Genomic DNA, 27,377 nt, shown 5'->3' on the forward strand with positions numbered 1-27,377 from the left:
GGCCTGGAAGTTAACAAGGAGCTGTGTCTATTCAAGAGCAAATTAATTTTAGAGGACCCAAGAGACTGAGATCTCAATCTTAGCAAAGAGGCACTGACAAGATAGCAGCTTGTCTGATCAAGCTAAAGGGCCATAGGTGTCTTGACAGCCCTAAGGCAGGGGTGGAGAATCTCAAGCCTGGGGACCAAATGCGTTTCTCCCAACCTGCTCATTTGGGTTTCAGGACTTTCCCCAGTCTGCAAACCATCCCATAGGCTGCATCATCCCTGAGTATTTTTGCCTGGCTGGAATGTGTCCTTGAACTGTGATAATGGCTCTTGCTTGCCTGGTTGGAAAATGGAGTGTGTGTGTGTGTGTGTGTGTGTGTGTGTGTGTGTGTGTGTGTAAGAGTATCATCCATCAGCTCTGCCCCCATTTGCATCTTTGCATCTGGTCTGGATGTTTGCCCATGAGAGGAATCTTTCAGGCCTAAAAAAGGTCCCCAAGCCTGTTGTGAGAAAGAAGCCCTGGTTCCAAGTGACAGAAGAATAAGAATAAGAATTTGGATTTGATATCCCTCTTTATCAATACCCTAAGGAGTCTCAAAGCGGCTAACATTCTCCTTTCCCTTCCTCCCCCACAACAAACACTCTGTAGGTGAGTGTGTAGGTGAGTGAATTGGTCCCTCCCCCCTTCCAAACTCCAGGTCAGTTAAGAGGCTTAGCAATGTGGGGCTCTCAGTGGGGCTGAGAGACTTCAGAGAAGTATGCCTGGCCCAAGGTCATCCAGCAGCTGCATGTGGAGGAGCAGGGATGTGAACCCGGTTCACCAGATTATGAGTCCACCACTCTTAACTACTACACCACGCTGGCTCTCATCTTGGGCCCATCTTGGGCACAATTTTGCTGCGGTTTGCTTACCAAACTATTGGGCACCCCTCCAGGCCCAGAGTCAGCATGCAGCATTCTTCAGCAAATACTGGAGGCTGCATATCCTGCAACATTTTGGGAGGGCAAAGCAGGATGTCCCCTGCCACACCATCCTTCCCACCTGATCTCTGTGCTCCTTCTCCCATGCCTGATCTGAGTGGAGATTTGAACCCTAGTCTCCCAGGTCCTTGTCCAACACTCTAAATCACTACACCATGCTGCTGCTTCCCCTCTCTTTTCCCTTTCCCTTTCCCTTCAACTAGGCAATTAACTGGGAGCGATTGTCTAGCTATGCATTGCCTAACTTCCCTGGACCATGGAGCTGGCTACAGTTCTATTTGCAAACACAAGCTTCACTCAAGTGGCACTAACAATACAAGAAGCGGGGGGGGGGGGGGGAGAGAAGCTGTTAGGAAGAGAAGGACCGTCATTCTAGCGTGCGTACAAAAATGGGATCTATGTTTTGGGGACTACAGTGTCTCTGCTTACCTATTACTTTAAAAATATTACTTTAAAAACTAGTGCCTTTGTATATCCATATAAACCTGCAACAATTTCATTGTCTTGGTATTGAATTTTGCAGTAGCACATTTTTTTTAAAAAAAAGCCGTGTTAATTTTGTAACAAGAGGGTTAGGCATTTCATACTTCACTTCCAAAAAAAAAAAAGGCAGAAGAAGAAGTGTGTGCATGAGCAAAGAAGAGATCACCCTGGAATTTCTTTGAGGGTGAGAACTGGAGTCAGCCAGCCCCTCTGCTCTCCCTAGTGTCAAGTTTAGCCAGACCACGGAATTGAGCTGGGAGGTGATGTGTCTCTGCTGTGTTTGATGCACCTTTGGAATGAGGACACCTGCTTCTTTTTTGTCTTGGAAGATGCCTGAAGTTGAGCAGTCTCACCTGTCCTACTGACACTGAAAAAGTGGGTCAAGACTATGTTGCTCACAGATCTTTTGCTTGTGGCTTTTAAAATCAGTTTGGTCAGTCTGTCAGCTGAGAAGCTCTGGAGCTGTCCCAGAGGATACCAAATGCAGAAGGAAAATTCCTCTTGTGTAGGTGAGTGAATTGGTCCCTCCCCCCTTCCAAACTCCAGGTCAGTTAAGAGGCTTAGCAATGCGGGGCTTTTTCGTTCAACGCTATTTTCTTTAAAAAGAAACCATGTTTATGTGCCTTTATTCTTTGAAGTCTCTGCTATGTTTGCTGTGAGTTTTTAGAAGAAATAGCTAGGACTACAACCTTGCTAAATTTCCAGTGGAACAGTAACAGGTGCTTTGAGACGTCTGCCAATAAACTTGTCAGAAAAAATAACAAAACAAAAGCATGCAGGAGAAATATTTGGGTGAGGGGGTGTGTGGGTTTGGAGACGTTAGTATTGATACATTTAATGGAAGTTAGGTTCATATGTGCCCTGGAGTAACTAATTTGCAGCAATTGTTTCTTGAGTGACTCAAAAAACTTTTATTGATTTTCTTTCTACCACTTTAAGAGCTCTTGCTTCCCCATAAGAACACTGGAAACAGTAATTTGCCAGTGAGTATTATCTGTGAAAGATGCCTATTCCCCTCTCACAGAACTACCGTTTCCAAGGAATGTAAGTCTGTAGTATAAATATAATAGATATTGGCTGCAATCATACGCATGCTTACTTGGGAGTAAATCCCATTAACTCAGCAGGATTTGCCTCTGAGATATCTTTATTGAGAAGTGTTTCAAAACCCATGAAAGCTAAAACCATAGCCATAAGAGCTCTCATCAGATGGATCAAATAGTTGAAAGGTGTGTTGCTTCTCCATCGCTGGTTTTTTTAAAAAAAGGCCTATTTACTAGCAATCCTTTGATTTCCTTAAACTAAAGGTGAATTCACATGACCATTTTATCCACTACAAGTTTAATTTTTGCAGTTCAAGACCCTGTGAAGACACTGATCTTGGGAATAATTCTACATTTAGTTCAAATCCACAAAAGACAGGATTTAACAGTCAGGATGGGACTCCATTATAGATGTTGCATGAGGTCCTTTTGTTAATTGCCCACACTGTTTGTTCATGAAATTTCCATTTTGCTTAATGTAAAAAGGCCTAAGAGATAATAATGGGGAAACTCAATATAAATTCACATAGAAGTGCAACATTAACAATCAAATAAAACTTTAAAAAAGCTGACTAAAAACAGAATGAGGCTATGTACCATAGATAAAACTTAGCATTGCTCAAAAAGAAAAAAGGACCACCAATCAGAAAATTGTGAATCAGAGTCCAGCATCTGGGTAAACATAGTTTTGCAAATCTGGGGGCAGGGGTTAGCTTGTATGCCTGAGTCCCTTCCAATTTCCGAATCCAGCAAGGATTCAATTGCTGGAATAGCCCAGTCAATTTCTTGGTAATAGTCTATGTACAGGTAGGTCATTAAGGCAACAAAGGAAGAGACTCTGGCCAGATATCAAATGGGTGTGCTACCTCCCTCAACTGGCTGGTAGTTAGAAGTACAAAAGCCAAGACTGAGCTAGAAGCAGAAGCCTGTGAGGCAGAGACATGCTTGGTTTCTGCTGGAATTCAAGGCTGTGTCTATGGGAGAAGCAAAACCTCTTGGAGTGTGAGCCTCTTCATTGTAGTAAAGTTGTATATGTGTGTAAATAAACCATATATCATAAAGACACCACAGTATCTGAGGTCCCTCATACCTCACCTCCAAGAGATTGAGGCTGCGTAGACATTATACATTTAAAGCCCATTTGAAGCACATTTCCACCTCACAAAGAATTCTGGGCACCACAGAGTACCTCTCACAGAGTTAAAATTCCCAGTAACCCCTAAGAAACTATGTACAGTGCCCACAATCCTTTGGAGAGGGAGGAAATGTGCTTCGAACATGCTTCAAATAATGTTTGCACAGCCTCAGTCTTTTGGAGGTGAGGTAAAACGCATCTGAATTAACGTGAAGTATATTTTCTCCTCAGCATATGATTTGAAATTGAAAAGAAGAGTAGGGGAGAGGGGGTGGGAAGAAACTTGTAGCAGCCCAGCAGAGAACACTCAGCAGCAGCATGTAGCAACCTAAATTTGGAATAGCTGAATATCGCTATCATACTAGAAGATTCTGTATAGGTCTTGGCATGAGGGAGGAAATAAACAAGGGCAGACTCTGGCTCACTTCACAATACACCAATGTGGACTCTGCCTCCCTGACAGGCATACTAATGCTTCTTCACCTTCTCTAACTGGGTCTTTTTTTCGGACTCTTGGTAAACGAGGTTGCTTGTGTATAAAGATGCTAAGGACTGGCTACTAGCATTGCAATGACATGATTCATCGTTTTTGCTCCTTCTTAAGACCCTCTGCTGAGATGGCATAAAGAGGCCTTTGAGCTGGGAGCAGAACCTCATTCTTCCATTCTGCGCTGCCTGCCAGAGCATTGTAGGAAACTTTTGTTCTCCCTAAGAGGATTTATTTAACACAGGGAAAGTTCTCATTACGGGGAAATTGTTGCCAGGGTATCCAGAGCAGCTGCAGGAAGATGGCAGCTACTTCACTATTTTGATGGGTGTGGGGTACAAAACAGGCAGCTGATGATGATTCAGACTTGGTTGCACTTGATATTGTGGGACGTATGTTAAGAAACAGCATCTTCTCTACAAAAAGATAGATGTTTCCGCTGCTGGTTAAAATGGGCAAGCCTAGAGTTGCCAAATGGAATAAACAAAAACACCACCCCCTCTGTTGTAGAATTGGTGTGTTTTTCAGTCTGCAGAATTATGTGGAACTGGATAAATTCTTGGGTTGGGCTTCAAGGTATTGGATGTCTAGTCTGTACAGTGCAGCACCCTGCATTGGCCAGAATTGCCTGATTTGTTAGCAAAGGGACCAAAGACAAGTTGTGGCTAAAGGGAAGAAATCACTTGCGACATCATAGAATTGTAACATTCTAGAGTTGTCCAAAAGGGCCATCACAGATATATGACACCATCATATCATCTCACCATATTGGCTTTTGATCTACAAGCAGGGCCAGCAGATGATGATGGGATGGGGAAAACTTTTCCTGTTTCTTTTACATGCAATTCTCTAGCTAGTTAACATGCAAAACATCTAGTTCAGCCTTTCTCAACCTGTGGATCCCCAGATGTTGTTGAACTACAACTCCCATCACTGCTAGCTAGCAAGGCCAGAGCTCAGGGATGATGGGAGTTGTAGTCCAACGGCATCTGGGGACCAACAGGTTGAGAACCGCTGATCTAGTTGGAGCCTGCAGAACTTGGATGTCTGTGCTCAAATCTTAGCTGCTGTTTGGATTGAATTCCAGGGGTCTGATTTTTTATTTGGGATTGTCTGAATAGAAAAATCTGTCGGATAAAGATGGAAATGTATTGACAGTCAAGCACATGTTTAAAATGAGTTACATGATACTTTATTGAATAGAGCCTACTGAGCTCCAGATGTAGAGCAAACTAAATAGAGTACCTATTTTATTTAATAAAAGCCAGTGCCCAAATCCAGTTCTATTTGTGCTTTATAATATGTGACTAGTGGACCTGAATGAGGATGTGACATCAGATGTATCTATCAAGTTTAATGGTGACAGCACACATTTTCAATTCAAGGTGCATTCAGATCACGTGGCTTTCCATTTCTGTAAGAGCTGGATGAGGGCCAAATTATCAACACAAATAAATACAGGGAGAGTGGAGATAGTAAGTCCTCAAAAAGTACCTGAACATTATTTTAGGCTGATCATCAACTGTCATTCCTTGCTTTCTTTACCAGGTGTCATGAACAGCTAAATCGAAGACAATAACTCATACTACTTTATTTACAGGAATCAAAAATTGGCAATTGGTAGTTAACTTATTCCAGTACTTGAACAATTAAAACATGTTTGGATTGTGGTTTACCATTGTGTTCTAACCTATAAATGATTACTTTATTGATATTGATGAATGTATATCTTGCTCTAGGAGGCTTAGTTTGGTCAGAGTTGAGTATACGCTTCCAGAGTTAACGCAAAATACGGTACATTACTTCAGTAAATGAGGCACCATAGCTGCTAGAGGGCCGTGGAAATTTGTGTCCCAGGATTTTTAGACTCATCTACCCATGTACTGATGGGACGCGGGTGGCGCTGTGGGTTAAACCACAGAGCCTAGGGCTTGCCGATCAGAAGGTTGGCGGTTCGAATCCCCACGACAGGGTGAGCTCCCATTGCTCGGTCCCTGCTCCTGCCAACCTAGCAGTTTGAAAGCACGTCAAAGTGCAAGTAAATAAATAGGTACCGCTCTGGCAGGAAGGTACGGTAAACGGCGTTTCCATGTGCTGCTTTGGTTCACCAGAAGCAGCTTAGTCATGCTGGCCACATGACCCGGAAGCTGTACGCCAGCTCCCTCGGCCAATAAAGCGAGATGAGCGCCGCAACCCCAGAGTCATCCGCGACTGGACCTAATGGTCAGGGGTCCCTTTACCTTTACCTTTACCCATGTACAATCTGAAACCAAAGGGGTGCATGGTTGCCAGATGTGATTCCCCCCCACCTCTCCTACTCCCACTAATAAAACATATGCAAGGAGAGATATTTTTAAGTGGGTAATTATTACATAATGGTCTCTTGAGTCATCCAAAATTCATGGATCAGCCAAGTGCATGGCAGGAATTTTCTTAATAGGATATCACTTTGGTTTTTAGTGTTCTGTTGAAAATAGCTTTTGATGGTGATAACTTGCAATAGTGATATATTGATCCTCTCAAACTGTTGACTTGTTTCAACTAAGGTGTAATGGTTTTAGCTGACCAGTGTTTCTGTCTCTAGGCTTCAATGGGAAAAAACCAGCATAAATGTATTTATGCATTTTATATATTTATACTCCTTTCCCCATATACTCAAAGGTGCCTTATGGCAACGTTTTAGGACAATAACTAAATCATAAAAACAGGTTTTAGAATATCAGCAAAAACAACAGCAAAAATACTTTTGCCATCATAGCTATTTGCCCCTCCAAAGTCCTGTAGGACTAGCCTACCTCAGTGTGAAATTCCATGTCTCAAACAACTTAGTAACAAAATGTATGTTAATGTTTGGTCAAGGGAGTAACTGGAAAAAGTGCAAGCCGTACAGCTGTCAGATTCCTGAGACAAATCAACTTTGTTGCAGTTCAACCTTCATTTGCCATGTACGCAAAGCAAGTCTACATAGTTTCATATTCTCCCAGTGCAAACAGCAGAAAGCAACATCACTTCAAATGCAGGAGCAACTCTGAACGCTCCAAAAACACCTCCTCCCCCCCAAATAAACCACACTTTGTGATGTTTTCTCTTGCGTAGCCAAAAACCAGGACTACCCATTGAATAAAAACTGTAAGCCAGTCTAATATTTATTAAAAATGTTATTAGATAACTCAAAAGCAAAACCTTAGATTCGTGGAGATCATTTTGAGCACAAAAAACCCAAATGACTAGCTGCATGATAGCAATGATGTGCTTGAAGCTCAGATACGTAAAGCAAAACTACAGTTAACTTGAATTTTAGGCTGAAGGCAAAAGAAACAAGTCCCTGAAAGCTTTTCTCTTTCCTTTCCTCGCCTCTCCATGCAAACACCTATTTGGAAGACATCTGAAGGCAGCACTATATAGGGAAGTTTTTAAATGTCTGATGTTTTACTGTGGTTTTATAATTTGTTGGAAGCTGCCCAGAGTGGTTGGGGCAACAAACCTATATACCCCCAAAATCTGCGCCAGAGGGTTGAGGTACTCCTTGGATAAAATTTTGGGAACACACAGGGAACAGGTGGAGGTGAAAGAGAGGAAGAAGTCGTCCTGATGTGCGAGTAAAGGTAAAGGTAAAGGGACCCCTGACCATTAGGTCCAGTCGTGACCGACTCTGGTGTTGCGGCGCTCATCTCGCTTTATTGGCCGAGGGAGCTGGTGTAAAGCTTCCGGGTCATGTGGCCACCAGAACAGCACACAGAAACGCCGTTTACCTTCCCGCCAGAGGGGTACCTATTTATCTACTTGCACTTTGACGTGCTTTCGAACTGCTAGGTTGGCAGGAGCAGGGACCAAGCAACGGGAGCTCACCCCGCCACAGTGATTTGAACCACCGACCTTCTGATCGGCAAGTCCTAGGCTCTGTGGTTTAACCCATAGCGCCACCCAAGTAGAAGTCACTAAAATTCTATAACACCCAAAATTCTCTACTTTTTTGTATTTAACTCTCTCTCTCTCTCTCTCCTGGCCTTTTTAGATCCTGCACCATTCCTAGTTTTCAGCCAAGGAAATGCAATCTTTAGAATAGACACTGAGGGAACCAATCACAAAAGACTGGTGGCTGATGCTAGCTTATCAACATTAATAGATTTTCATTATGAAGAAGATTGCCTTTATTGGGTGGACACTGAAGAAGGCCTTATCTGGCGAGTATACCTGAATGGTTCAAATCAACAGGTAATGGAATGTAATCATCAAAATTCTGAAAACATCTGCATCTCCCTGGAGCTTGCTGATACCTCCATCTGGTTTTTTTATTATTTTTACAATATTATTATTATTAATAATAACAATAAATTAATTAAATTGGTACACTGCCCTCCATAGATGTTAGTGCAACTCACAACATAAAATTACAATATAAAAAACACATTTTAGCTGCTGCCCTCTCAGCACTCACCAACTAAATTCACTATTAGTAGCAGTGATGGACAGTCTATTATTAATGATCATAACTAGAGTGATCACTCACCCAGCTTTACAGAGAGCAGTCCTCTAATTGAAGGACTGGCAGAGGACCACCCTTTATTACAATGAGTCCTGTCTTGGAAGTGTAAACCAAGCCCAGTTTAAAGATAAGGAAGAGAAGAAGAAGGAAGAGAAAGGGCCTTGAAGTTACAGCAGCCTTGAGCAGACACACACATCGCCGGGTCACAGTTGGTGAGATGATTTGTAGCTCTATATAAACTAGAGTAATTATTTCTAAATTTGCGTCTACACTCATAAATTACAATTTTAATGCAAAACTGTTTCCTCTTTGTTGCATTTCCTTATGTTTGTCTGCTTGTTTGTTGTGTTTATATTTTAAAATTATGTCTCCTTCCTCTCTCCTTACTTTAAGCTAAATGTGTTTTGTGCATTTACCTGTACATGTAGTGTGAAATAATATCTTGAGTAAGATATCTGGTTAGCTGCTCAACCAAACTAGACATGATGTTAAATGAGTCATTAATTTTATTGTTTCTCTACTCCTCTGAGGAGGAGCAGAGGTTTAAACATCTCCCCATAGCAGTCCTAATGACAATTCCCCCCACAGATGCTAGGAGAAAGCTGCTTTGGCAGGCAAACAAAGCCAAGGCTAAAATGTCCAGGCAAGAAAGGTCTTGTGATAGAAAAAATAGCATAGCTGCTTACAAATTTAACAGGCCTTTTCTTGCTTTTCTGGTAAACACATAAATGTATATCCTGAAGTGGTAATCTCAGGCGGCTTTCATACTGAATTGTTTGATTAAGGTTCATGAATTCCAATGCTTTGTATGGCATTCTGATTCAACCAGTGATCTGGTGTCTTAGTATAATGACAATTGGGTGACAATTGTTTCCTCCCCCCCCCCCCATTATAGATAATTTACCACATAGAAAAAGATGTTTCTGGATTTGCAGTGGATTGGATAAACCACAACTTCTACTTTGCTCACTACCAGAAGGCCACAATTGAGGCAGTTGACATGGATGGGAACCATTCCCAAATCATCATAAATGATGGACACCATCCCACAAGTATTGTGGTTGATCCAAACAGAAGGTAACTCAGATTGTCTTATGGTTTATAGTGACACAGGGCTGAAACAAAAAGCTTTAGAGGGAATGTAGACTAAAGGATCCTCTGTGGTTTGGAGGACCGGGAAAGGGTCATGTGCTTGGATATTCATTCTCATCTTCTCTCTCCTTCCTCCTCTTATGTATCAGTTTAATGAGTAATTACCTGGCACGATTGAACCTAGGTTCCTCTTATGTCTGAACTGGTAAATTTTGGTGAGCCCTCCAAGTTATGATTGCAAATGAATTAAGTGAGAGATTTATGATCTGCTGCTCTTGAAGTAATTTTAATAACATTAATGACAATAACTGATCTTATCAACAGGTTTTTATTTTGGTCCTCTGAAGGAACCACTGACAGCATCTACAGAGCAGTTCTGAATGGGAAAGACATGTGGAGACTTCTGAGGAGCACAGGAAAAATCAGAAGTATCTCACTAGATCTTATTGATCTGAAGCTCTTCTGGATCCAATATGATGCCAGTGATGAAGTTTCACATATTGCAAGCTGTGACTACAATGCTAGTTCTGTTCATTTGCACAAATACATAGTACGGTATGTTAATGAATATAACTTATATATATGCTAGTGAATATATAATGCCAAAGTGTAAAATAAATTGCCCCAATCTAGCCAGGAGACATATGGGGTCTACCCCATACATTTAAAGTACATCCAACATGCTTTTAAACCACATGACTTCCTGCAAACCATTCTGGGAATTGTAGTTTTCCCTTCACAGAGCTACAATTCCCAGAAATCTTAACAAACTACAGTTCCCTGGATTCTTTGGGGAATTCGTGTGCTTTAAATGTGTCTGGATGTGTTTTAAATGTATAGTAAGGATCCGCCCTGTTATCTCTGAAATGCTGCCTAACTGGCTAGATACAGTGATAGCCAAACTTGGCCCTCCAGCTGTTTTGGGACTACAACTCCCATCATCCCTAGCTAACAGGACCAGTAGTCAGGGATGATGGGAACTGTAGTCCCAAAACAGCTGGAGGGCCGAGTTTGGCCATCAATGGGCTAGAATGTCCATGACTTAATGAACTTTAAGCAAGTTAATGAACAGATGTTAATGCAAGTTAACAAGTTAATGCAACTATTTGCTTTATTTTCCCATAGAAACCAACTTTCTGACATATTTCTCTTTGCTGACCACATGTACTATTCCGACTCAACCACTGGTAGTATTTGGAGAGCCAATAAATATACAGGAAAAGATATAGTTGCAATTAACCTGCAGCTGTCACTTCTCCCACCTGCTGAAATACTGGTAGTGCACCCATTAAAACAGCTCAGCATAAGGATGGGTTCTAAAACATTTGGTAAGTTTCCATGTAATTTGATTATCAAATATTTAAGAATTTTAAGCTTAACTCATGTTGCATAATTGTTTTGCTCGGTTATTAGGATCACATCTCAAATTATCTTGCACCACCCTGCTTTTGCTACTGTCATGATATTCAAGGAATGTACTATCATGATAATTCCTGTTCACATTTTCCAACCAAACCTTTCAAAATGCCTTAACAATGCTGCAACTTTGTTCAACTATGTTCAATTTCTTTCATCTCTCTCTCTGTTCTAATTTCCTTAGCTAAGCATGCTCATTATGTAGGTATAAAATCTGCATTATTAATATCACATTCTCCAGCACCTCATTTTAAAAAGAAGATTGCATGTTTTGTGTAAAACAAACACGCACACTCACACGCATGCACACATACACTTGTATCCCCTTCCCTTGATATTGGCACACAATAGCTCTTACAACTTACTTTCGTTTCTATTTCTAAAAATGTGATAAACATGAATATACCTCATTCTCTTTCTTTTTACATGTATTCATTTGTAGTTTTTCTTCTTCTAAGAATAAGTCATAATAATGCCCAGTGTTCTTCACAGACATATTGTATAATAATCAACCACCAGAAATCCATTTGGAACAAATGTTTGCACGTTAACGTGTTCCAAATTTTGTAGTTTTTCAAACCACCCTTCATTATAAATTCCTTATTTTAAAAATAGATGTCACTGAGGATACTTCCGGATTAATTTATTGAGGGAGTATAAAATGGCTGTGAATAAAGGATACTTCTTCCCCACAAACCCACCAATATATAAGATTGAAATTAAAACAATGGTTTACTTTAAGCAATAGGAATAAAACTGGAAGAACACCATAGGAACTTGGCTTGATGAATGTGTTCCTGACCATGCTTCTCTTCCCTTCAGCCTAATTCCCAAATCTGTCAGATGACACTCTATGCTTGTGTACTGCTTTCACTGCCGGTGTTGCCTGAAAGTCTGAGTGCCACAGTGTACATGCATAGCCATTGTACATGCATAGTCTGCCCATCTATGGACCATTCATATGCAGGGCCTTTACAAACAGGAGGAGAGAGAAGGCAATGCTCGGGCAATTGCAAAGCTTATGACACTTCAAGAAATATGTAAAACCTGTCCACCTGTATCCTTGGGGACCATTGCTCTGTTGGATATGGTAGACAGTGAGTTCGTTGCAGTTTATCCTTGTAAATGGAACACTGCTAATCAGTTGTGTGCACTCAGCCAAATAAAGATGATTGTGGGCTGGTACTGAGGTGCCGTCCTGTTGCGGAGGCTGATGCAAGCAGTCAACCTAAGCTTAGTAAACATCATTGCATAATATCACCTCAGTCAGCCTGTGCTCATATTGACAGGAGGCCTTTCAGTGTATTTGCATGTGTGTATACTGGGGAACAGGCAATCAACACTGTAAGTGATATGGGTCACAATGGCTGACAAGAGTGGCAGAGGATTCTGGGAAAGTAAATTGTCCGTCCAAATGAAGGTACATAGTAAGGTGCAATTTATTGACTCATGTGTATGCTCCTACTTGCCTTTTCTCATGACCTTTTTGGCTACCATAGTATAAAGCTGTTGAGATGAGATGCAATTTCCCTTCTCTCCCACCTTAATAATTAGTTCGCTTTTAAAACGAGCTCTTCGTTGACTCCGGAATCTTCCTTTTACAGCAGGATAGACTGGAGCATAGGAATTTGAAATGGATGTAATATAGGCCTCCCCCACTCCCCCACCAATGACTTCTTATAAAACATTGAGGGGGTGGAAAGAAGCTTAAGTAGCCCAATCCAGATGAAGCCTTTGGACTTTGCATGTGCGTTGTTTAGCTTATCCAGCCCAAGGACCTGGATTGAGGGAAGGCTAATTAGCCTAAAGTACAAATGAGATTTATAAGGGGATCTTACAACAAGGGAAACCTGAAAATGAAATCATGTGAGCATTAATTCAATGCTCTGCAGAGGCTAAGTCAATGTGCGCTGGAGTTAAAAGTGCACAATCTAACATTGTTTCCTTTTTCTTTTTTTAAAGGAAATAGCTGTTGCTGTGCTTTCCACGTACAATACAGAAACTGTTTTAGCTGTCAAATGCTTGCTAAGGTCAAATTTGGGTTATTAGTTGCAAGCTCTTTTCCTTCCACTAGATTAGTGTTCTGCTTCCAACAGGTCAAACCAGGATGCCTCCCACTGTTTTACCTGCCCTTCCCTCGGCGTTCTGACTTATCTTTACCAGGACTCTTTCATGGCACTGCACAGAAGTACGTTGGCTTCAAAACCAATGCAATGCGTTTGTGCAATGTCATAGCTCTATTCATAAACAGTGCACCTTTATGAAGTAACAATTGTATACAGTGACAAAGCGGCATTTGAAGATGAACCCACTTACAGCAATGTTCTGTACAATGTTACTATCAAAAGAACCCAAGGCTTCCTTTACTTGAGTGTGAGTGTCTGTCTGTCTATCTATCTATCATCTATCATCTATCATCTATCATCTATCATCTATCTAATCTTCCTACCTATGCCTTAGATAGGTCATTTATCTGTATATGTCTGCACACACACACACACACACACACACACACACACACACACACACACAATTCATTCATGCATAAACACACCTAATTTTCTCTGCTCAATTTTTTTTTACACACAGGCCTTTTTTGTAGATATATTTGCATCCAGCTCAGTTTCTAATTTCCCTAATTTCTAATTGAGACACAGATGGAGCATTGAAATTCAGATTTGTTCTTCAAGTGAATCTATTCTCCAGGAGGACAGTATTGTAGCAAAGGTCCTTGTGGAATTGGGTTATGCTGCAAATCATCAGAAGGGCAGGTTCAGTGAGATGGGCAGTGTGGTAGAGTAGACAGAGGTTTGGGGATGGGGGCTTGGGCAAGGAGTAAGGGGAAGGCGGGTTCTGGGGGAAGGGTTGCAGGGAAGGGATTGTTGAAGGAAGCCACCAGGGACATCAGCCCCTAATATATAAATAAAAACTGGGTGCATTTTGAGTCACTCTTTATCTTGATATAATCCTCTTTTCCAGAAAGAAGGCCATGTCTTTCAAGTCGAAAAAGCTGCAAGACAAGTACCTGCAAGCGAGACCCCAGGAGCAGTCGTTGCAAATGTATGAGTGGGTTTACCTTAAGCAAAACAAAGCAATATTGTGAAGGTAATGAAGGATAACTGCTTGTGATTGAATGATGTGGGTAGGCAGGCATACTTGTTACTCTCTAGTGTTTAAACTATAAACAGATGCACTAAATTAGAAAAATAGATGGTGTTTCTCCACCATATATATTTTAGGAACAGAGGGACAAAAATGTCAGACCACAAGGCAGCTCTTTTGAAATCTTTCAGTCTGGTTCACAATGCTGGACTAATTTGAGGTGGGGGGCAAGGAGGCCCTTTGTGAAATGCACAAGCCCCAGCTCCTGAGCCCCCATTTTTTTTGCCAAATCATGAGTCCCTACACTTTTTAGATACAGTTACTAATAAGGCTGTCCCTTATAATTCAAGTGCTGGCTTGTTCAGAGTGAAGCAGCACTCTAAACTGATCAGCACTTAACACATAGAAATAAAAAGAGTGCCAGTTTTTTGCAGAATGAGTTGTCCCAAGCATAGGCATGTGTGGACCAAGACAGATGATGGTGTTGGGTCCCTTAGAGCGAGGTGCATGGTTTCGTGGCCACCAAGCTAAGTACAGAGCTAGGTACAGATAAGTGATAAAATGTTTGGTTGTGATCATGCTATGGGCTCCTCCAGAAATGCTTTTTATTGCACATTCATTGTGATTTGTGTGCATGGTGCTATTGAGATGGTCATACACAATCACACTTTCAATAGTATTTGCATGGTTACATGGGATCCTGCTTTTAATACTGTTTTGGGGGGGGGGGAGTTTTGGGGCAGTCATACTGTTTTATTTCCAAATAGGGCGTATCCTGTAACTTCCTGCTGAAACCCCATAATTTTTCATACCACAAATATTCTGGGGTTTTTTTTGGTTCCAGTTTTGTCGTGCTATAGCTCTTCTGGACAGCACATTAAAAACTGCCTTATATTGATCTGGGTCCCTTGGTTCATCTAGCTGAGTTTTCTCTCCCATTAGTTGCAGGGAGTTTCGAGTGTAGTAATATATTATTACTATGTATTGAACTTGCACCCTGCATCTTATCCGAATATCTCAAGGCAGTTTACAGCATAAAAACACAAAATACGTAATAAAAACAAGAACAAAAGAAGCCAATAACCCTCACCTTCCAAAAGTAACATAGATACCTTCTCTTACTCAAGACATCCAAATGAATATTGGGCACCTGCAGATGACCTGCTTGCTGATTTTCTTTGCAGTGAGATTAGAAGGCATGGACTACTGAATGAGCATTCACTCTGATTTGTTTGTGTAGAGGTTAGGTAATGTTACAACAAAGCAAGTTTTATCATACGCTTTCTAGTGCGTTTCCCCATTACTTTCCTTTTCACAGACGTCTGATCTTTGTGGGGGGTGGGTTTGTTGTGCAGGAACTCCAAATCAGCTTTCATTGTGTTACCTACATTTGCATGTGACTGAACCCCACCCCCAAATAGTGACAGCCCATAATATCATTAATGATGTTCTCTTACTTTTTTTTTATTGAGTTTTTATAATTGTTCTTTCCTCCCCATCAGATGTCAATGAATGTGCATTTTGGAACCATGGATGTACTTTAGGTTGTGTCAATGTCCCAGGCTCCTATTATTGTACATGTCCAAGAAATTTTGTTCTACTGTCTGACAAGAAAACTTGCCACGGTAGGTAGCTATCAGACACAAATACTAGCATGTTTGCTCCTGCCTTCTGAAAGTCCTCTTCTTATAGCAGTGGAAGTTTACCAGCACAGCCATGCTAATCCGACACTTTTGTTACATAGGGAAATAGGAAGTTGTCTTATGTTGAGCCAGATCTTTGGTCCATTTGACTTAGTCTTGTCTCCAATGATTGGCAGTAGCTCTCTAGGATTCTAGGCCGTGCTTTTCCCAACCCTACCCTGGAGAAGCTGTGGAGTGAACCTGGGTACTCTGAATGCAAAACCCAGAAGGGGTTTACCGATCAATCCCTCTTCCCAGGGAACTCTGGGAACTGTAGCTCTGTTGGGGGAATAGGAATCTCTTAACACTGCTCTGCGCCTTTAACAAACTAAACTTCCCATGATTCTTTGGGGGAAGGCACAAATGGTATGATACTGCTTCAAATGTATTGTTATGAGTTTGTGGGTCCCAGAGTTCTAATCCCTATAATCCTAGCAAGTGTTTAAATATGGATCAGCCTAGCTTCCTCATAGGTGGTTGCCTGGGGAATGGGCCATTAAGGGAGCAAAAGCGAGGGGCGAGGGGCTCCTCCTCCAGCTTCCAGATATTAAGAAGGACAAAAGCCAGAATTTAGAGTTGAAAAGTATGTATTATTACTATCAGCCTATTATTTCCAAATTCTAAAATCTTATTCAGCAAAATGAGAAACGTGTGCATTGTGAGATTAAAAAACTCAGCCATGAATGGTCTGAACAGATGGGGACAAATGAGATTTTCCTCCAGATCAAACATTGTTGTTGGATCATGGACTCCTCCACTTTTTCCTGTGTTCAGCTTTCATGTTACTGACATCACTGTACTTGGGTAGGGCTGGTCTTCTTCCTTCCTTCACACAAATGTTGCTTATATGCAGCAATTGCTCTGTGTCCCAGGTGCACCATACAGTATAGCCCAAAAGGCAGATGATATGATACACACAAGCAATGCTGGAAGAAGACAAATAAATTGCTTCCATTTATCTGGACATTGCACAATTCCTTTCCCCGTATCCTCCTGGTCCATTAGACACTCTAACTCCAATAGCCAGTCTTTTCCATCCTTACTTACAGCAGTGCCAGTCCTTGCTCCAAAAACCCCAGAGGCTAAACTATGATCTTGGAGGCAAGATGCATTATTTTGGTTATAGAGACCTGCGTAGCTTAATTCTCAAAGCAGAGGTACTGTGTATTAAATCATACACTCAGAGACCATCTTGCCATATGTTAAAAGAGCTGAGGCTTGAGGAGCCAGGGTGGCTGAAATTTATCCCTTCCTTGAAATTCCTGCAAACCATTATTTCCATTGTTCAATCTGTTCCCCCTTTAACTATTATTTCCTTTGTTTTAAACTTACTGTAGAACTAATTCCCTGTCCAAGCAGTTACATTCATTGCAGCCATGGTTGCGGGCAGACAGTGATGGGGCCTGTTTGCTTCTGCCCTGAGGGATCAGTTCTCCAAGCAGATGGAAGAACATGCACAGGTAAGCATGTGGAGAGTGAGCCACTTGCCTGGGAGGCGAGTGTGTTTGTGTGTACTCACCACCACTCTTGCACTGTCCAGATTGGTAGCCTAGGAATAAGAAACCCATTTTTATTAGCAGCTAAATCATGTAACAGGTAAGCTTCAAGCTGGACTTCAACCCAAATGTTCTGACTGAGATAACTGCTGCCCAGCCTGCTACAAGATTTTCATCATCTACAGTAGCAACCCTGTGAAATGGAAAAACAGAAGGCAGGGAAAGGGTTAAAGCCCCCCCCCAACTCATCATGAGACACGGATTTAAAAGTAAAAGATGCAATAAAACATGAAGCATCCTCTTGACAAGTTTCAGGATCATTGGGTTTCACTGCTTCATTATCCAAAGCCATTTCATATTGCGGTGTGTGAACGACTTTCATTTGGTGTGTCATTAAATGAGGTTCGGGTGCTTAATATCTGCTAGAATTCATTGCTTTTTTTGGCAGAGATTCTTCTGTCTGTCATGAACAGGGTTTAACAAAAAATACTGTTTTCCCTGGTGTATGTGTGATATTCATCCATTTTACTGCAAATGTTTTATGGCGCTTATGGATGAAACCTCTTCCTTAAGTCTTTGTCCAGCCATAACATTAATTGTTTAGGGCTGAACTAAATGTTACACACAACTGTATGTTTTAAAATCTTTCTTCTGGTGGTGGAAAGGGTTAAGGTTTGGGAAGGGGTGATTTTAAGTGTAGAAGCAGCAGTGTTTCTAACCTTTTACGTACCCCCTACTTTTCAGTGACAACACTGCCCCACCATGATGTCTGCTTCTTCTCTGCTCAAAATCTCTTCTCCCAAAGCTGTTTTTCCTTAAAAGAAGCAGATTTCAAACCATATGTTTGCATGTGACATGCAGATTGACTCACAAGGTTCTTGCTTAGTGGACACATAGGAACTGCAGCAAAACGTTGCAGCGTTTCAACCTTCCTAAAGTAAGCACTCCTGGTTAGGGTTCTAGTCTTCCAATCCCACCCCCTCCTCACCACTCATCATTTTTCTTTTCCGACTGTCACTCCACATTCATGTGACCTCTCAAGTGTTGTAAACAATCACTATCTTCTGAGTTTAAGACTCTGCATACACGTTAACTTTAAAGAACACCTCTTCCCTCAAAGAATCCTAGTTTGCTAAGGCCTTCTGGGAATTGTAAGTTTGTGAGGGGTAAACTACAGTGTCCAGAATTCTTTGAGGGAAAATAATGTGCTTCAAATGAGCTTTAAACATATAGTGTGTACACAGGGGGTGCATGAGTAAACCTTCTTATACTGAGAATATTCCATATATTACTAAACTAGAGTGGTGAGCAACTACGGCAAATCTTTCTGAAGTTATCTAGACATCGTGACAAGTGTCCAGACTTGCTAACTGTTGGAGACAGGCAACCATGAGGAATGGACTTCCTTTTTTGCAGTTTGGAAGAACCTCCTTGCCTTGAAGCTCCAGTGAGAGACAATATGGTAGAGACCCTAGTCCTTACCTTCCTTGAAAGCAAACACTCACCATTTTCAAAAGAACAGTCATGTTTTAGAAAGTTTAATAATATTTAGAAGGTTTAGTAACAGTTGATAAGGCTTCATTAGGCTGGGTGGTGATGTTTAATGTAAGCCTTGTTGTAATAGAGTTTTAGTGTTCAATTTTTTTCTGTGGTCTCTTAAAGGTTGTTCGTCTCCTGATAATGGTGGTTGCAGCCACATTTGTGTCTCTCTGAGTCCATTAACTTGGGCATGTGATTGCTTTCCTGGCTATATTCTCCAGGAGGACAAAAGACACTGTACTGCTGCAGGTTAGTAGCACAATAGTTGGTTTCATTACAAGCAAACATGATTTCAGTAGTGAAGAAACTGTAAGTGTACTGAACATGTTCTTGTCTGACATCACTCCTTCTCCTTAGGTTTAGCTAAGAGAAAACCATTTCAACCTCTGAAGTTGGTTGTGCACAATGCTGATTGGCTGACAGCTGTGATGTCATAATTCCTTTGCTCCTCTCCCTCTGAAGCAATTTTATAATAATAATAATAATAATAATAATAATAATAATAATAATAATAATAATAATTTTATTATTTGTACCACACCCATCTGACTGGGTTTCCCCAGCTACTCAGGGTGGCTTCCAACATATATAAAAACATAATATAACATTACACATTAAAAAGCTTCTCTATACATGACTGCCTTCAGATGTCTTCTAACGATTATATCTGTCTATGTGGTTTCAATGCACAAGTGGCTCTTTACAAAAATAAAAATGTACTGTACAGCTCAGATAAAAGCATGGTGGAGAGATAAGACTGACAACTCAGGTTTTCTTTGAGTTTGACCTTACAGAGAGAGTTTCTCTAATTTTCCCCAATTGCCTCTAAAGTTTCTCTTTCTTCCCTGCATTGTGGCTTTTTTCTCTTTTCCATATGGAAAAAGAAGCATATGCCCTACCATTCAAGTGTCAAAATTCTGTTTTTCTGTAGACTTCATAAAAAAAACTTTTTAGGGGAAAAAATGGTCTGCAACACCCTTTTTCCTTAGCGTGCAAAAGGCAAAAGTAACTCTGTAATCCTCAAGGTTTCTTCTCTAAAGATTATTATGGGACTAGAAGAGCTAACAGGCTATGAAATTTGTCACAAACAGGGCCGAAGCCATTTCTGTTGTTTGCGCAGAGCCAAGAGATCCGCCGTATTGGTTTTGATGGAACAGATTACTCAAATTTACTCGAGTGGCAGATGGGAATAGTCTTAGCTCTTGACTATGACCCTGTTGAAAATAAGGTAAGGCATTTGCAAACTAGAGGATTTTGAAGTGTTGCAAGGACACTTGGCTTTTGCTTCTTTGCATTTTAACCTCTTGGTTACTGGTTCTCCTTGATGTTCATGAGTTTAGATTAGATTTATTTAATATATTTAAAAATATCTCTAAGCTTGGTGCAGAAAACTGAAGCAAAATCAAACAACTTAAACAGAACATTGTTGCACGCCACCCTGTTCTCTGAGTGGTACGAAATTCATGGTGTTCCAGGCACTTACGCAGGGTCTGTGTTTCCTTTTGGGAATGTGGCACAACACAAACAATGGCAATATTACAAAAATACACAGTCACATATAAAAATGTTACATTAATACAAAGTTACTAGTATGTATAAATCAGTATCAATTCATTTTGCTTCAGACACACCCTCTCAGCCTCCGGCTTCTCACCCAGGGTCCAACAAACTCACAGCACACCCACAAAAATCTCACAATGAGAAGAGTTCCTGGAAACAGCGGACGACCTGCTATCTCTTCAGATAATGTATTTGGACACAGTTGCCTTGTGCTTATGTCTTATGATCCTTAAGAATCCATCAATGGTTAAATGGAATTCCTCATTTGCTTTTGCTTTTTATTTATTTTTTAATTAAGTTTTTTAAATTTTTTATACATATAAAACAAAACCATTTCAAACATTAAAATACAGAGTTCTTTTGAACCCTTAGACCTTCCCTCCCTCCATGGGTTCCATCTTGAAGATTACATTTACTGCATCTTTTACCCTTATCTATCTCTTATATAACCATAATTGCCATTAAAAAAAAATCACATTACAAGTGTCTTTACATCCCTGCCAAAAATTTTAACCATTTACAGTGGTCTTTTAAATAAATTACATATTTACTCTAGTTTTTAGAAAATACTTGATCTTCCTGATTTCAGATCTTCCCCATCAGTTTTGCCATTTCCGCATACTCCATCAGTTTCACCTGTCATTTTTTTTGTTGGTACTTCTCCTTCTTTCCATCTCTGGGCTAGTAGCATTCTCACTGCCATCGTTGCATTCATAAAAAGCTTTTTATCTTCTCTTGGGAACCCTTCACCTATTATACCTAGTAAGAAGGTTTCTGGTTTTTTGTATTTTTAAATATTTTCTTTAACTCATTATATATCATTTACCAGAAAGTCTTTACCAATGTACATGGCCACCACATATGATAGAAAGTGCCCTCTTTCTCTTTATATTTCCTTTATGTATTATCATACCACAAATAAGTGTGCCACCCAAATCTATTATCATGACCCTCCAAATCTAGTAAATCTGTATTTTTTAACAAGATCCATTCCCGCAACCAGCAGAGACAGGTCGCTTCATAATATAACTTCAAATCTGGCAAAGAGAAGCCTCCTCTCTCTTTAGAATCAGTTAGTAATTTATTTTTTATTCTTGGAATAAAAAAACCCAGGAATTCCTCATTTGCAGTCTGTAGTTTGACTTTCTCAATGCACTAACATGACTTATCTTTCATACTTGGCATTTCCAAATTTGTTTCAAAAGGTATCAGCAACCATACCCACTGTTTTCAGGGTTCAGGGATGAAGGCCAATGTGTATGGATGTTCAGGGATGAAGGTAAATGTGTAATGCACGAGAGAGGCAGGAGCAGCCTCGAAGGAACCCCATGGTTTGCAGAACTTAAAACACAAAATGCTGCCTTTTAGAAAATTAAAGTGTGTGTGTGGGGGGGGGGGGAGCCCCTCAGAAATACCCAAGAAAGACTGAGAATGAGCAGTAGCCATGGAATGACTGACAGTTGCCAGGTGGGAAAACTGAGTGGAAGAGGGCGTGGAATGGAGTATTTTGGAGCAGGGGGTAACTGACTGGAGCACTGAACAGGAGCAGTCCATACTGTAACCATTTTTTGCAGGTCCTTAGTGAAAGCCTATCAGGTTTCAGAATTATTTTACAGATTACTGATTGTTTCTCCTATTGCAAGTTGCTTGGCTGAAAGAGAAGCACAGGTTATTGAAGAGATGGTATATAGGGCAGTCAGGATTTACTTGCTAAGCATGCTCAGGCTGCAGAAGTCATTCTGGTTGAAGGATAAGTGCCTGCTTATTTGATCTGTAATCATGGGCTACAATTTTGTAATTACTCATTTATTTCCCCCCTCCCCAAAGAAATTTCATTGCTGGTGGTAAAGCCACTAGCTAAGGAAATCCTGCTCTCTAATAAGATGTGCAATAATCAGCTATAAACCTTCTGTTTTTCTCATTACAGATTTATTTTGCTCACACAGCCTTGAAGTGGATAGAGAGAGCTAATCTGGATGGCTCAGATCGTGAAAATGTTATCCGCGAAGCAACGGAGAAACCTGAAGGACTCGCCATCGACTGGATTAACCGCAAATTGTATTGGACTGACTGGGGGTAGGTTTCTCTCTCACACATATTACAGCAAACTTAATGCTGGCGTAAGACATTGTGGGAAATGAATGACTGGCAAAAGGCAGGCGTAATTGAAATGTCGTTCTCAAAGATGCCAGTGTGCTCTTGTGTGCTTAAGTCATAACAGAAAGGTTTAGCAAATGGAAAATGCCATCGCTGCCCAATGTCAAAGGGTCAGACAGACCTTTTTGCTGAACCTTATTCTGCATAGAAGTGGTCATGGAAGGCAATGTCTGCATGAAGAGCAGATCCATACCTTTTGGGGCGATAAAATCAGTGGTGGATCAGTGTCCCCTGCGTGTAAATTCTCTTAAGCCTCTTTTCTCTTAAATTTCTACAGAAATTTCTCAGCTCTGGGGCACCATAAAGGAAGGGAACAATTTTTTAGTTAAATGAGGAAATCACAATGGAGTGGGTGTGGGAGAAGCTGCACCCTTTTTGGGCCAAGGCCAAAGAATTATGATGTCATGCCATGCCATGATGTCATGTCATTTGCATTCAGTGATAATTCTGCGGTGCTTAAAAAGAAATGTGCAACATGTTTTAAGGAGATGTGTGCTATGTATCAGCAAATTATGATGCAGGCTAATAATATTATCCCCATGTTATGGGTGTGGGTGGATAAGGCTTGCTTAAGACAAACAATGGCTTTTGTGGTTTTTAAACAGGGTAATTTGACGCATAGCTCATGCTCTTAAAAAAGGTAAAGGACCCCTGACAGTTAAGTCCAGTTGCAGATGACTCTGGGGTTGCGGTGCTCATCTCGCTTTACAGGCCAAGGGAGCCGGTGTTTGTCTGCAGACAGTGTGCTAAACTGGTTCTTAATCCTGATATAAACTGTTATAATTACTGTTGCAATTATATGCAGTAACATTAATAGAATGGCTGGTTGCATAGCAAAATAGAATAGAAACTCCCTTACCTAGGCAGCTTATAACTCATGTAAGAGAGACATAGCAAAACTAAGACGGAGAAATCAGGAAGGGGGATAGGACGGATGGAGCAGGACAAAACTGGATGGAAATATACCGCAGATGGCACCGTGAACTGACTGTAGCCACAAACGAAAAGAGCAACAATTTATTTTGTTGGTAATAAATTACTGTAGTAACTAATCTATCTGCATGTGTACACAGGAAGTCCCAAATTGAAAGTAGCAATCTGAATGGAATGCAGAGGAAAATAATTATCTGGGAAGACGTGTCTCAGCCTCGGGGAATTGCTGTCCATCCATTCACTGAGTAAGAAGTGAAACTTTCTTTGAAACTGACAGCAGGAGTACAGACTAAAGAATAAAGCCAGAAGTGCAATTAGATTATTTTAGATTTGGGCTTCATTGTCTTTTTTAGGCTGCAATCCTAGCCCCATTTACCTAGGAGCAGGTCTTATTGAATTCAGTGAGACTTCTGAGAAGATGTGGTTAAGACTGCAGCCTTACAGGCTCGTTAGATAGGAATGTTTATAACTTTATTTAAAGAAAATGTGGTTAGCTAGCCCTGCTGTGTTGGGTGGGGCTGGGGGGTTGATATTATGATCATTCTGCTGAGTGGGGTTCTGGACGTCTGCCCCCAAATCCTGCCCAGAATGCACCACTGAACAAAGTCTGTGAAACTATTATTTAGATACATGTTTTGGCATGAATGCCTTTATGGAGTGTGTCTACAAAGCTAAGCCACTCGAAACAGGGATCATTTCTTTCTTTCTAAGTATTTATAACCTGCTCTTGTCTGAGTGTTTTGATCCCAGAGAGGCATAGGAGCCAACTTCTAGAGGCCATGGGGGCTTTGAGCCCCACAATAAAATATTTGAGGGGGCTGAGCACAAACTTTGCCCACAAAGTTGATGAGCATTCCCATTCAAATGGCATTTTTGCACTGCGTCATGTGATTGATTATGCAGGGCGGGGCTTATCTGGGCCCCCACAATATTTTATTCAAGTTGGCACCCCTGCAGAGGGGGATGAAATAAAAATAGGCATTAAATTAATTCAAAGGATCTTTTATCCTAGAGCATCTGTCCAGAATGACACCTGAGGTTGTGGTGGTCTAATACAGGGAATCACATTCACATGGGAAATAAGGGAGTCAATTTTTCCAGTAAGGCAACATCAAACTGAAGCATATTGACATACAGAGCTTGTGGGATAATTGTGGGTTTATGGCAATCGCTTGTCAACTGTTAGTGTACACAGGAGTCAGACCAATTGGTCTATCTGGGTCAGCACTGCCTACATTGACTTGCAGGATTTCAGGCCATAAACATTCCCAGTTCTATCTAGAGATACTGGGGATTCAACCAGGGAATCTTCTGCATGCAAAGCAGATGCTAAACCATGGTGTGCAGTGGCATGGCAACACTGAATTAACCACGTGGGGGTGGGTTTGTCTACCTCAGTTAAACCCAAAGGCTTTCCTCACAGCTGTCATGTGCTGAACTCATCACGAGAAAAGCATAATTGACAGTTTTGATCTGCGAAACTGGCACAGTTATAGGTGCTACATAATATTCCTTCCACATTTGTAAGAAATAAATATTTTCGTGTTGCAGCACCTCTCCTTTGGAACTCCCTAGTCTCAGGCAGCCACTTTCACTGTACTCTTTTTGGCACATGCTTAAAACATTTTTCTTCAATCAAGTCTATCCAGACATGTAGAAGTCAACAATTCTATTATTCTGGTTTTGGCTTATTGTAAACTATAATCATTATTTCATTAAAAAAAATAATTCGTATTTTAGCTCTTCATTTATTGACAGTGCTAATGTTTGCAAATATACCCTCCAAGCAGTTTACAAAAAAATAAAACAGTCAAATTATATAAATTCTGTAAAAATAAAATAAAATAAAAATAATTCTCTTGGTGGTCACTGTGGCTTGAAATGTGCTTGTTGAAGTTGTCATGTGACTTTTGTTTTGTTTTGTCACAGCTCAAGGATCAGGGAGAGAATTTAACATACAAAATAATAACCTACCTGTATAATTGCTTACATTTATATCATCCACAACAATAAATCCTGTAATGTATACAATGTTTTAAGTATTTTCTCTCTCTCTCTCTCTTTACTGCAAGGTGAAAGTAATTTTTTTAAAAAATAAATAAATCTCTTTTTCTTCAATAAAGGCAACTATTTTGGACAGACGTAGGGATTAATCCACGGATTGAAAGGTCTTCCTTACAAGGCTTTGATCGTCTCATTATAGTAGATTCCGATTTGCTTTGGCCCAGTGGAATAACGATTGACTACTTTGCTGACAAGCTGTACTGGTGTGATGCAAAAAAGGCTGCTATTGAGACTTCAAATCTGGATGGTTCTGAACGGCAAATACTCACACAGAATGATGTAGGTGAGGCTTTGGGATTGACAGTTTTCTGACCATAGATGCAAGAGTTTCAGTGCATTGGTATGCTGCACATATCGAAATATCAGTGAAAGGCCACCTTTTGAGTTAACCAGTGCCTTGTGAATTCTACAGATTGATGCCAGTTGAAAAAGGAGTAAATTCTTAACCCAGTTTCAGGAAACCTGCATATTTATTCTATGCTTTTACTGAAGTTATCAGTCTATATTGTGAACTGCTTTGAACAAACTGGGGTGGGGTGGGTGAAAACATACATATATTCAAAGCTAACTATAGAAATAAGCTGCAGTTTTGCAAAGGGAAAAGAGAAATGTGTAATAATATGAGAGGGGAACAGGCTTTCCTTTTTTTAAAATGGAAAGGTCTATAAGAGACAACTAAAAATATACAGTAACTAGTTCTCTGCTGAAAGTTCATGGCATTTTGTTCTTTTTTGCTACAAGCATTGCCGTTTCAGACAGAAACCTCTTTCTTGCAGTTTGTTTATCAGCCTACAGCCATTGTTTCCCTGATTTGTTTCCTTGTTTCAGTGCTACTTGAAAAGAACTTCCTCACTGCATTATCCCAGCCTCTTGAAGAAACAAAGCCGTTTCACTGTTCTCACTTGAGTTGGGAATAAGGGAATACAGTGGTACCACGGGTTACATACACCTCAGGTTACATACGCTTCAGGTTACAGACTCTGCTAACCCAGAAATAGTGCTTCAGGTTAAGAACTTTGCTTCAGGATGAGAACAGAAATCGTGCTCCGGTGGCCTTTGAGTTGGCTGGCCCTGACTGAACACTTTAAAACCTGATAGGCTGGTACAATAAACTTAGCCACTCATTTCATGTTTCTCTTTCAGATAGGTTGATCTACAGTGCAGCTAGTAATTACTGGCTTTTAAAAAGTTACACCTGGGCCTTTGAAGAACTAGGGTCTCTCAGGTCCTAAAGTCTTGCCAATGTGCTCACAGTGCACTAGTTGTATAATTTCAGGAAAGGCATGAAATAGCTCAATTGGGCCATTCAGTTGGGTCAATATATTCGGTCAGTATATTGTACAGTATTACAATGTGTACAGTGGCACCTCGGGTTACATATGCTTCAGGTTTCAGGCGCTTCAGGTTACAGACTCTGCTAACCCAGAAATAGTGCTTCAGGTTAAGAACTTTGCTTCAGGATAAGAACAGAAATCGGGCTCCGGCGGTGCGGCAGCAGCAGGAGGCCCCATTAGCTAAAGTGGTGCTTCAGGTTAAGAACAGTTTCAGGTTAAGTACGGACCTCTGGAACGAATTAAGTACTTAATCCAAGGTACCACTGTATGTCCCTATTCCTCTGTCAGCTGAATTGAGGATCGCTTGCTTGCTATGCTGTGTCAGTGCTTGTATGACAAGACTTTCTGAGTTGGCACAACTTTCCATTTCTGTGCAGGTAGTCTCATGACTAATTGGGCA

At 40.7% G+C, this 27,377-nt stretch overlaps 1 protein-coding gene across 7 annotated transcripts in view; it reads left to right on the forward strand.

Annotated features, from left to right (window-relative positions):
* The first annotated feature begins 1,305 nt into the window (after positions 1 to 1,305).
* Positions 1,306 to 27,377, forward strand: part of EGF (epidermal growth factor) — a 42,087-nt gene continuing 16,015 nt past the window's right edge. For 5 of the 7 annotated variants that reach the window (XM_028743803.2, XM_077933915.1, XM_077933917.1 and 2 more), the window contains exons 1-13: positions 1,353 to 1,960; positions 8,132 to 8,331; positions 9,498 to 9,679; positions 10,019 to 10,249; positions 10,820 to 11,022; positions 14,090 to 14,215; positions 15,715 to 15,837; positions 17,232 to 17,354; positions 19,053 to 19,178; positions 20,021 to 20,157; positions 22,417 to 22,565; positions 23,720 to 23,824; positions 25,703 to 25,926. In XM_028743803.2, the coding sequence (XP_028599636.2) occupies positions 1,840 to 1,960; positions 8,132 to 8,331; positions 9,498 to 9,679; positions 10,019 to 10,249; positions 10,820 to 11,022; positions 14,090 to 14,215; positions 15,715 to 15,837; positions 17,232 to 17,354; positions 19,053 to 19,178; positions 20,021 to 20,157; positions 22,417 to 22,565; positions 23,720 to 23,824; positions 25,703 to 25,926 (2,050 nt within the window). In that variant the 5' untranslated portion in view covers positions 1,353 to 1,839. The other 2 variants (XM_077933916.1, XM_077933919.1) reach the window with 2 other exon arrangements.

The sequence above is a fragment of the Podarcis muralis genome, chromosome 9 (assembly GCF_964188315.1).
Source record: "Podarcis muralis chromosome 9, rPodMur119.hap1.1, whole genome shotgun sequence".
NCBI classification, from domain to species: domain Eukaryota; kingdom Metazoa; phylum Chordata; class Lepidosauria; order Squamata; family Lacertidae; genus Podarcis; species Podarcis muralis.